The sequence below is a fragment of the Hyaena hyaena genome, unplaced genomic scaffold (assembly GCF_003009895.1).
Source record: "Hyaena hyaena isolate Hyena2069 unplaced genomic scaffold, ASM300989v1 scaffold_1103, whole genome shotgun sequence".
In the NCBI taxonomy this organism is placed as follows: domain Eukaryota; kingdom Metazoa; phylum Chordata; class Mammalia; order Carnivora; family Hyaenidae; genus Hyaena; species Hyaena hyaena.
In genome coordinates this window covers 291,398-303,768 of record NW_024081730.1, presented here as the reverse complement: position 1 = coordinate 303,768, position 12,371 = coordinate 291,398, and the positions used below count along the sequence as shown (strand labels likewise).

Sequence of the window (12,371 nt, the reverse complement as noted above, 5' to 3'; positions counted from 1 at the left end):
AATTTTTTAGCCAAAAGACTATTTATATTATATACAGTACAACATACACATTTGGTTGAATAACTTCATGTATTTTTCTAGTAATAGATATTGTACCACTGGTGTGCTTCTTTGAAAATTATGAATTTAGATTGAAATAAAACAATTGCCTTAATTCTGGCACCTTCCAGAGGACAGTTTTCAGCCTGAGTACTCCCCAAAGTTATTTAAGCAAGTCTCTAAAAACTTTCTGTGTATTAATTAGTTATTAGGTTTTTAAATGTAAACAATACCATGCAGCTTTAGAGCTGGAAGACATTCCATGTATTTATTCTGCTTGAGTATTTTAGTTGAAAACCAAGTCAGAAAAATGAAAGGACAAGCTCAAGCCCTTGACAGGTTAACTGGCTTGCCCAAAGGCATCCTCGTAAGTAAGGCGAGAACAAAGACTCCTGTCCAGGTGGCCACTTGTCCAGTTAATTTAAAAATTATATCATCACAGGGGCGCCTGGGTGGCTTAGTCAGTTAAGCATCCGACTTTCGCTTAGGTCATGATTTTGCGGTTCGTGGGTTCGAGCCCCGCGTCGGGCTCTGTGCTGACTGCCACCTCAGAGCCTGGAGCCTGTTTCAGTCTGTGACTCCTTCTCTCTCTGACCCTCCCTTGCTCACGCTGTCTCTCTCTCTCCTAGAAATAAATAAAACATTAAAAAAAAATTATATCATCACAGAGTTAGGATTCTGCAAACATGGCTCTTAGGAGCCATTTTAAGGATGGAAAATACATAGAACTTTTTTCTTCTCTGACCACATGAAAAGTATTTGCATCTGAGATTTGACTAAATAGAATTCAGTTCCAAAGTGTTCTTACATCACCAGGATATTCTACTTGAAGTGCTTATTTGTACCAATGATAAGTGGAATTTGGATAATCCTAATAGCGGGGTGTGCGTTTATTTTCCCAGGTGTTGCTCTGTTGCCTTTTGTGGATGAGCGAAGGCTGCGAGCTGCTCTAGAAGAGGTGTACCCAGACCTCACTCCAGAAGAGAGTAAGAACTATACTGCACTTGGTCTCAACATTGAGTCTGTACCATACAAACTTTACATTTCCCTATGAAATTAGACTTTTTTTCATTTATCAAATTACACATAAAGGCATAAACCATTGATATTTTCTTTATGAGAAAAGTCAACTTCTTAAAATGTATTATCCAAAAATTGAATAGTAATTATAATTTTTTTAACATACAGGTATTTCTTAGATTTATTAAAAAGGAATACTTCAAGAATATCCTTTGACTTTTTGATTCTTATATGATATGTACACACAAAAGTATTTTTCCATGCCAGGGGTGTATTGTTTTCCTCCATCCTTTATCCCCTCAATAACAGTAAGTTTGCTTGAAAAGTTAGATTGAAACAAAGGCATTTTCTCTCAGATTACTAACCTAAAATATTATTTTATACCCAAAAAAAGTGGCATTTTGTCATTAATACTGACAGTTAAAAGTATTGGGAAATTGGAAGCTAGATTCTATTGGGAAATTTACTTAACACCAGTATGATAAACTTACAGAAATAATTTCTCTGTGAGCCATCCTTAGAATAGTCTTTGTTATCAGATGGTATAGTTTGTTTGCATTTCCTCGGGAAATCATTATATATTTCTTAAAGTAAGCAATTGAGTTCTGTACAAATAACTTTGTCCCTTATCCTACAACACTGTATTCAAGTATCTTTTAGTGATAAATTTTTCTGATAGTCATTGATCTTTGAAACCTTACTGTCAAAATTTTATTTTTCTTTCACAGAGACTTCACACATTTCAGTGTATAACTTTTAAATTATTTTTTTGTAAACTTTATACTTTTGAAAATTTAGGTGATTTCTTGGGGTTGATTAAGCATCTGACTCTTGATCTTGGCTCAGGTTGTGATCCTGTGGTTTGTGAGATTGAGCCCAGGATTCTCTCTCAAAATAAACAAACAAACTTTAAAAAAAAACAAAATAAAACAAAATAAAATTTAGATGTTTCATTTTATTTTATTCTCATAAAAGTTGTGCTTGCACATGTAATTATTTGATCTTTATTCTTTCCTTACTTTCCCCCAGCTAAAAGAAACAGTCTTGGAGGTGACGTCTTATTTGTGGGGAAACATCACCCACTCCACGACTTCATTTTAGAGCTCTATCAGACAGGTTCCACAGAGGTACCGTCTCTTTTTCCATCATGAGGTGTTTTTAAACAGTATAATTATTTAATCAGAAATGCATTTTTAAATTTTTGATAAAATAGAAACAAGTGTACCATTTTTTTTAACTTTTAAAAACCACTTATGGGCATGGAGGAGGGTACTTACGGGGATGAGCACTGGGTATTATATGGAAACCAACTTGACAATAAACTATTTAAAAAATAAATAAAAACCAGGTAAAAAGTGTGTAATTTTGTGGCATTAAGTCCATGCACAATGTTGTGCAGCCATTACAACTATCCATTTCCAGAACTGGGTATCCATTAAACAATATTAAATGATACACCTCCATTCTTCTCTCCTCTTACTTCTGGTAACTTCTTTTCTACTTTCTGTCTCTATGGATTTATGTGTTCTTGGTAGCTCACATAAATGGAATCATGCAGTATTTGTTTTCTTGTGTCTGACTTACTTTACTTAGCTTAATGTTTTCAAGATTCATCCATGTAGTAGGTGTCAGAATTTCATTCCTTTAATGGCCATGTGTGTATATACCACATTTTGTTTATCAATTCATCTGTTGATGGAACTTGGGTCCTTTCCTCCTCCTGGCTTTTTTTTTTTCTTAAATAGTTTATTGTCAAGTTGGTTTCCATATAATACCCAGTGCTCATCCCCACAAGTGCCCATCACCCCCTTCCCCACCCCCCCACCCCATCAGCCCTCAATTTGTTCTTGCAGCATTCAAGAGTCTCTCATGGTTTGCCTCCCTCCCTCTCACCCACTATTTTTCCCCTTCTCCCCCACGGTCCTCCGTCAAGCTCCTCCTAATCCTCCTATACGTGCAAACATATGGTATCTGTCCTTCTCTGCCTGATTTATTTCACTCAATATAACACCCTCAGGTCCATCCATGTTGCTACACATGGCCAAATTTCATTCTTTCTCATTGCCATGTAGTAGTCCATTGTCTAGATAAACCACATCTTCTTGATCCATTCGTCAGTTGATGGACACTTAGGCTCTTTCCGTGTTTTGGCTATTGTTGAGAGTGCTGCTATGAACATTGGGGTATGTGTGCCCCCTATGCATCAGCACTCCTGGATCCCTTGGGTAAATTCCTAGCAGTGCTATTTCTGGGTCAAAGGGGAGTTCTATTGTTAATTTTTTGAGGAACCTCCACACTGATTTCCAGAGGGGCTGCACCAGTTTACATTCCCACCAACAGTGTAGGACGGTGCCTGTTTCTCCACATCGGCACCAGCATCTAGAGTCTCCTCATTTGTTCATTTTAGCCACTCTGACTGGCGTGAGGTGGTATCTCAGTGTGGTTTTGATTTGTATCTCCCTGATGAGGAGGGATATTGAGCATCGTTTCATGTGTCTCTTGGCCATCTGGATGTCCTCTCTGGAGAAGTGTCTGTTCATATCTTCTGCCCATTTCTTCACTGATTCTTTGTTTTTCGGGTGTGGCCTCCTGGCTTTTAATGCTACTGTGAACATTGGTGTACAAGTATGTGTGTGAGTCCCTGCTTTCCATTCTTTTGGATAAATGATCAAGAATGTATTTTTCCACAGCCAGTGAATGTACCACCTGAACTATGTCATGGAATTCAAGGAAAGTTTTCTTTGGATGAAGAAGCCGTTCTTCCAGATCAGTAAGCATTCATTTGTGTAAATTGGGGCGACTGGGAAGAAGTTTAGTAAGCATTCTGTCCTTGTTGCCTACATGTTTTATTTTTTAGTAGTAGTGAAAAAACAAAACAACAACAAAAGACTTGTTGGACTATAAAAAAAAAAACTTGGAGTGAGAGCCTAGCTATTCAACCTAGTGGCTGTGTCACTGTGTGCAGGGAGCCCTGGGGGTTCCTAAAGCCTTTTCAGGAGATCCATGAGGTCAGAATATTTTCATGATAATACTAAGATGCTGTGATATTATTTGCTTTTCTCACTCTCTTTCTCTCTTGAGTGTACAGTGGAGTTTTCCAGAAGCTGAATGTAGTGTGATAAATATCTCAAGAGATTGAATCAGAAGCAGATAAGAGAATCCAGCTATTAAGATAGATATTAAACCAGATATTAAAGAAATTTACAAAAATGTAAGACAGTGACACTCATTTTTGCTTTGTAAAATACAGTTTCTCATTAAACATGTTGTTTATGTTATAGGTTTATTACTGTTATCTTTATATTAGTATTTTAGAAATTTCTTAGTTTTAATTTTTAAAAGGTAAATATTGATAGACATAACCATCATAAGCAAAAGCTCCTTGAGGTCCCTGATTTTTAGGAATGTTTTAAAGGGGTTCTGAGATCAGAGTTTGGGAATTCTTGGTCACAGAGTACGTGTATCTTCTTTTCTAGATAATATTGTATGGATTTCCAAAGTGATTACACTATTTCATAATCTCAGTGGCACTGTGTGAGAGGGGCTGTTCTGCATTCTTGCAAACCTTTGGAATTTTGTCAGTTTATTGGATGCCTATTGGTGCCTTATGGCTTACAGTTACCTTTCTCTGATTACTAATGAAATTGAATGTCATATGGTATATTAACCGTTTGGCTTTCCTCATCTATAAATTACCTGTTTTTTCTTCTATTTGGTTTTTTGTTCCCCCGCCCTCCCACCTTGTGATTTGTATCCTTTACAAATTCTGATATGATCCTTTTGCAGAAAATAGTTCTCTGTTAAGGAGGTTACAAACAAGGAAGACAGGGTCCTTTTGAAAGATACAATTGGTTTATGTTGTTTTTGTTGGTGCATTTTAATGAGTTTTCTTTCCTAAAGTAACATCTTCCACAGATCTAAAAGGTTACAACTTAACCATCTTCCTTGTCTTTAGAATAGTATGTTCTCCTGTCCCCATGTTACGAGATCTGACACAGAACACTGCAATCAGGTAAGTTTTCCAAAATTCATGTCGTTTGACCAAACAGTTGGTTTTGACAGCTACAGCTCTGTAACTTGGAAATCAGAAAGATAAGAAAAGTTATAGAAAGATAAGAAAAATAAGTTACAAAAAATAAGAAAAAAGACCTGTGGATCACAAGGAAATGGCAGCTATTATTCTACCAGTCCTTTGAGATTGGAGAGTCCCTGTGTTGCAGAACTTGGAATGTAGCCTCTTGACTTTAAATTATGTATATTGTTAAAGTTACTGATTTAACAAGCTTGATTCTCAGCTTTCTGGTTTCCCCTGACAACCTCTAATTCTTCCCGGATTAGGAAGTAGGAGGTAGAAAGTGGGAGTTTCTAGGAGTATTTTGCTCTGTAGGAGCCAACAGACGTCTGCATCCCAGAGGCCCTCACAGCTTCCTTGTGTTGTAACTGTTTATTTTGATTATATTTACAGTTGTGGCTCTGCAGAGTTTAAAAACAAAACTATTACATGCTTTACTTTGGTTGAGATAGAATAAATTTATGGAAATTTTTACCACCAACTGTATAAATTTAAAGGGCTAATTTCTGCTACCTGGAAAACTTACATTTCATTTCTTGCATGATGACAGTATTTTCTGTGTGTAAAATATGATTGTTTAGAATTAAAAACCAACAAACTACTATTTGCTTGTTATTGTATGTCATTACTAAGCTTGACGACAGGATTTTTGTTACCATTTTCTGCAGTCTTCAAGCAAGATAAGGCAAACACATCTTAGTAATTCAAGGATTTTGTAAAAGCCTGTGTGGGAAGACTTTTCCACTCATACTATTTTTCTGATTCTTGGGAAGCATTTTAGATTTTACATAGATTTATCATTATAAAGTATAAGCATGTTCATTTTCCTATCCTTAATTGATTTAGATAGCACCTGTGATTTTAGAAGGACTTTTTATTTAAAGAAAACTGTCATGAATTTGGAAAATCTTTCTAGATTAATTGCATTTATTTATCTTTACACATGTTTTGTTTATCCTTACACATAAATTGTTGTAGTTCTTTGTCTTTAAGTTCTTCTTTTAAGGGTGGAGTTCAAATTGTGAGCCAAGCTCTTGAGGCCGTCACAAATAGTCTGGTTTGGGCAGATCCAGTGTGGAAGCTCTATGTTAACCCTTAGGGTCTCTGCTTTACAGTGGTCCTTTAGGTCATTTAATCCCACTGGATCCATCTTCAAATTGTCGCATGTTTGTTTGTACTCCTCCATTTTTCTGCATGTTTTCAAGGGCCTTTCTGTCCAGCTCTCTAGAAGTAGTTAACTCTACTTAACTTTCTAATTAGGATTGAGAGACTTGTCCAAGGGAGGAATTACGAAATTAAATCCTTTAACTTCTGTTCGTATGGTAGTGTTATTGTTTGTTGGTTGGTTCTGTGCCTGGGAGGCCTTTGGTGTTATTATATGGTACCCATTATGTTCACAAGATTATTAAGTGTATAAAGATAAATCTCTCAGTGTGTATATTCAAGTACATGTTGAAAATAACTTCATACTAAAATTGATTTGAGTTAATTTCCTAGAGATTTGTGAAAGATCACGTTAACTTTTACCCTATGGGGTAATTTTCAGTGTTTCCCCTGAGGGGTAATGAGGTTGATCCAGTTTACTGCATATTTTTGTGTTCCTTTGTTTGCTTGGTGCCTTGTTGTTTATCCCAGTGTTGTGTTTGCTCTGTAACTGAAAATCTATGAATGCACCCTCCTGTGCCAGTTGCAGTTATTTCTGTTTTGACTCCTGGCCTTTTTTCCCTTGTCTGTTTGGATGCATCTGGTATTCCATTCCACACTGGAGAAACCATTGAATGTAGGGGGGTCCTTCCCATCGCATAGGTCTTAACTTGCAGTAAGAAAGTTTATGAGAGAAGTTGTTGACATATTTAAGTTCCTAGAAGGACTCTTAGAAAATAGAGTCAGTTGTGACCTACGAAATCTTTTATTCTTTTCCAATTCTGATCCCGTAAGTCAGTCAGTATATTAGTAGCCTTACTGTGAATAGGACTGAGTGATCTCCCTTAATTTTCCTCATCCCGGTTTTCACCATTGTAATTTGTTTAGCTATAATATCTCTAGAGTATTATTTGTTAACTTTAAATACATAAAATCTCATAAGTATATAAAATCTCATATGATTTTAAAATTAAAAAGAAGTTATCTTCCTGCTGCAGTGGCACAATTTTCTGTTCATCTGGAGGAGTAGACAGACAGACAGACAGACACACACACACACACACACACACACACGCACACCTTTGTATTGCCTCAGACTCAGTCTTCCATACTTCTTTGTCCAGTGCCCATCACTAGTTTTCCTGGCTGATCTCCCTTTCTGTCCCTGAGCAGTTGCCCAGACTTAGGAGCCTCTAGTTCTACGTTACACTCCATATGCTTGGTCTCTCATTCTACAAAAATCCCTATATCTACACCACTGTTCTGGAATTTTTCTCCCCCAATTATTTTTTATCCCGGGCTCTTCCCAGTGGGACTGTTTTATAGTTGTTTTTTGCCCCTTCATTTTACAGTTTCTTCTCCTGAATTATTGTAGTGACTTCCCAGCTGATTTATTTGACTTTACCTTCCCACCATCTCTGTTGGCATATTATGCTATAAGGCTTCTCTTTCTTAAGCACTACAGTCCTCAGAAATCTTTGCTCTATAGCGTGGGTGGAATTAAGCTTCTTTGCTTTTTCAAGGTCTGTCATGGTTTGCAAAGCCATGGCTCTGTGCCTGAATCACCACAGTTCCTCACGGAGACCTCCCTCCTTGTACCCATCTTCCCATCACTATCACACTGACCTCTGTACCTTCCTTCCATTGTTTGGAATGCTTATTCCTTTGTAGCCTATCCTTCATAGCTTTCCTTCTTTTCTACAAGGTGATCTATAATTTATATAATCTTCATGTATGTTATTTTCATCAGCAAGCATTTAGTTTTCTTTTTTTTCTCTTAACACCTAGCATAGTTCTGAACCTGTGTAAAAGCCCAGTTGTTCATAGTGTTTATAGTGTCAACACCCAGTGTTTTCCAGAGACTTCTAGGAGCCCCTGTTTCTTCAGAGAAGTGTTTCTCGAATTTTCTGTATTCACCTTTGGATGAATTAGGCAAGGGATAGAGTGTTTTATCTCTTCAAGGAGGTTTTTAAAAATGTGAATTTTTTAATGTAACTATTACTGCAGTGTCTGTAAGGCTCATGGCTGGCAAGCAGGTAACTTGAAATCAAGCCTGGAGGAAGTGGAGTACATACAGTCAGTCACAGACTTGATGGTGAAAACTCTTGGGAGGTTTTAACTTCTACTGCCTGCTTAGCCTTTTCTGATAGAATGTCAGAAAAGACATCTTAAGTCCTATAAACTCTTTAAGTGCTTTAAAATGTCGGGTATATGAATCACGAAGTTTTCCCTAGAAGAACAGTTTGCATTGGTATGCTGATTTAGTATTAATTATTAGAAGGTATCAGGGAAAGGTAGAGTAAAAATGTATATGTAACTTGATATTTAGAGCTTTCTGCTGTCTTTGTGAAGTATGCTAGTGCTCTCAAACAGTAATGGTACTTAAAATAGCATTTCTAAGGGTAATTCTTAAAGTGAATTGAGTTGGAAAGGGATGTTTCCCTTTCCTGTTGAGACTTTGCTGTATTTTCTTCTAATAGGGTCTAAAGTGCTACTTGTGATACAGATAAAAGCACTGCTCAGTTTTGTTATTTTCAACCATGCTTAGGTTTACAATTTTATATTTGTCCTTGGTGTGTTTGTGATGACAGTTAGGTGATTATATGAAATAATAGGGAAGTTCCCAACCAAGGGAAGGGTCCATTATGCTTCTCTTGGGCAGAGCTTGTCTAGTGGGTAGAAGTTTGCGCTGGATAAGTCAGTCTGGTGCCACCTGGAAGAAGTGGTGAAAAATACTCCTGTTTACAGAATTAGATGAAGCTGGATGAAGCAGTGTATATCTAAACACAGTTCTCTTACTTTAGCTGGGCAGTCTGTTAATCTGTAATCTATAAGCTGTTCTGTTAACTCGTTTCCTCTGTGAAGGTGCTTCTGTCTTATCTCTGTGATACTGCTTTCCTTCCACTGATGCTCTCTACAGTTAAGCTCTTTTGCTTCTACTGGTAGAAATTTGTCAAAGAGTAATCTGTATTTTTTTCTGTAATATTTTTCTTTATATATTTTATTCTAATAAAATAATTTCTATTAATTTTAGTTCCTCTGCCTATAAGAATTTTAATTACTTACATAAATAAACCTGAAAAAAAATGAAGGAACTTTAAAAGCTTGGATCTCAATAAAGTTCCCCTTTGGGACTTTGCCTAATGAGTTCCTGCCTCGTTTATGTGTTTCTCTTTTTGGAGATGTTTGTTTAAGTTGTGGCTGATGTTACTACATTGGAAAAGTACAGTTGAGTTGTGTTTTGGCTTCATTTGTTCCTTAACTTCTAAGGTTCTTAGTGTATATTTTTGGGAACAAATTTCTAAAAGAATATCGAAACCAGTGAAAGCTTAATTCATTTTAGGAGACAATAAGGCTTCAAATTGTTCTCAAAGGTCCAAGGGAATAGAATGCTTTAATCTTTGAGATCAAAGATTATCCCTTATACCTTCAATAGGGACTTCCAACTTATTTTTAGATGCACCTTTTCTGTCATCTAATGGTTTGTTTCATCCCTATTAAGTATATAGAGCACTCTGTGGAGTTTGATTCTGAGAGGAAGTAGGGGAGGTGTTGAAGATTTCTTTTTTTCCTATTACCTTGGAAATGTTTTCCCTTTTAGAGCATGAGCATGAAGGATAGATTGTTTTGTTTTGTTTTGATGTTGATTTATTTCAAGAGAGAGTGCAAGCAGGGAAGGGACAGACAGAGGGAGAGAGAGAATCACAAGCAGGCTCTGCTCTGTCAGCACAGAGCCCAGTGAGGGGCTTGAACTCATGAACCTCAAGATCATGACCTGAGCTGAAATCAAGAGTGAGACGCTTAGCCATCTGACTAAATCACCCAGGTGCCCCAAGGATGGAATTTTTAAAGCAGTTTTATTGAGGAACAGTTGACATACAATAAACTGTGTATCTTTCATAAATGAATTGATCTGTTTTCTCAAACACTGGTTTTAGCAGTCTCACTTAAATCTCTGATTGTAATAATTGTCCTTCAGGAGAGATTATCCCTGTGACCCTGGGGTTATCTCCTTACCTCTTCTATTTCTTTCACTTAGCTTCCAGTCTTTCTGCGCATGACTTGCAGATCTGCATCCTAAGCCCTCACCTCAGTATGATCTTCATTCCACTTCTAGCCCTGCCATTTCTTTTGCCTGCCCATCATTCCCACTTCAAGCACACATTGAAGGCCTTTCCCTAGACTGTGTCAGAGACCTTCTTTGGTTCTCTCCCCCTGCTCTTTACTCACTGCTACCAGGAGGTTCTGTTTAAATTGTCTCCTTGATTATATTTACTCCCTCACTGACTGCCTGAAGCAGCTTCATGTGTTCAGAATAGCCTCTTGGTGGCATTAACCCAGTTCGACCAGCCTATCTTCCTGCCCATTTCTGTTCACACACGGTTTTGCTCCAGTCTAGCTCTTCTCAACTGAAGTCCCACCTGGGAGTTAAGGCTCGAGAACTTAAAGCATTCATTGCATGTAACCAGTTGGTTTGTGTCGTCCTGCTTCTTTAGAATGGAACTAGTTCTGAATCTTCCTTGGGAGAATTGAGGTTGTAATCACTCAGATCACTTGCATACAGCTTACTTTTCTTCCTCTCTCCCAGATCCCCTTGAGAAGGCTGCTCCACTATTCCTTGGTCCTGGGACCCCTTTCCACATCTTGGTTACATTTATTTCCTCTCCTATTTGGTAACCAGTCCTGTCCCACCTTATACCAAGGCCTCTTGGATATTGTTTTCCTTGGTCCCAGGTGAAAGAATGCTCTTCCCTCTTCTCCATACATGCATCTTTGATCCTACGCTCACAGAGACTTGCATGAAAGGTATATGCACACACATTGTTTGACTTAGCATCTTTTCTGCACCTGTTGTTGTCTTTTCCACTATTTTCTTATGAAAATGTTATTAAACATTTCCTATTTATCAGAAAGGGAGGCAGGCTTGCTCCCTGGCCACCATTTGTTCCCCGACGCTACCCTGAGACTATGTGTGCCTTGGGAACTCTTAAATCTTGTTTGATAAACTGCCGAAAAGCCCTGCTGACACAAAGATACCTGCTTTGAGACACTTTAGTTGCAAGTGTTGCTTTATTACTGATTTTTTTCTCTTTACTTTGTACCTGGAAGGCCCTAATGAACCCCTGTATTTAACTAACATTTTCTCTGCCATCCTCTTAAACCTGTAACACTGCCCTAAGCCACCTTGCCCAGTAAAGAACATTTGAGATAAAGGCGGTTGCCAGTGAAGAGTGAGTTGTAAGAGGAATGGATTGAGTAAATGAAGTATTGTTCAGCTGCTCTTGAGCTCAGCATTTTTATTATAAATGAAGTTATTTTTCTATACTTAAAATATAGTTAAATCCTAGTGCAGTGAAAATGGGCCCTAATAATATAAAGTGGCAGTGTTTAAAGAGAAAAAAGTTAGCTGTCTAAAATGTCAACCAGTTCAATAAAAACCTTTATGAATAAACCTTTTTCAACTGATGGCAGACATGGAGGAATTTTGGAAATACTAAAAAAAAACACAGAGAAGGAAAGGCGATGATAATACAGAGAACATCACTGATAATTTTCTGATGAATATATGTCTAGTCTGTTGTATATGTATTTTCCCTGTGTCAGTAGGTATTCTCTTACTAAATTTTTTGAAATGTCAATTGAGGATTCCGTTTTTAGGGAGAACGTTAGTTTCTTTAACCACTCCACTATTACTCATACACTTAGGTTTTAATTTTTAAACATGAATACTGATGTTGTGAGTATTCTTAGGTATAAACCTTGTATATATCCAGAGTCTCAACTACTGAGTCAAAAGGAAAACTTGTGTACTTACCAGGCTTTGGGACACACCCACCCCACCAGAAAGGAAGCTTGATCCAGCTTATACTCACAGTCCCAGGGTACAGACATAAAATAAGCCTCTCTGTAGTGAGGCTTCCAGTTGTGACTGTTCCTCATGAAAGAGAAACATCCTAATAGAGCATGATACAGTGTTCCATCTGGGAAATTTAATGCTTTTCCCCCCACAGGTTATTTGTGTTCACCAGTGTTTCCCCACAGATTATTGAGTTTGCAAGTGTTTTGGTGGCATTTGCATCTTTTCTTGGGACAAGAG

At 37.4% G+C, this 12,371-nt stretch overlaps 1 protein-coding gene across 1 annotated transcript in view; it reads left to right on the top strand.

The window, feature by feature from the left end:
* XRN2 (5'-3' exoribonuclease 2) overlaps positions 1-12,371 on the top strand; it is an 83,277-nt gene that overhangs the window by 50,856 nt on the left and 20,050 nt on the right. Inside the window, exons 21-24 of the mRNA XM_039222284.1 lie at positions 942-1,025; positions 2,089-2,186; positions 3,750-3,829; positions 5,015-5,071. Of these exons, the coding sequence (XP_039078215.1) occupies positions 942-1,025; positions 2,089-2,186; positions 3,750-3,829; positions 5,015-5,071 (319 nt within the window). The remainder of the gene's footprint in view (positions 1-941; positions 1,026-2,088; positions 2,187-3,749; positions 3,830-5,014; positions 5,072-12,371) is intronic.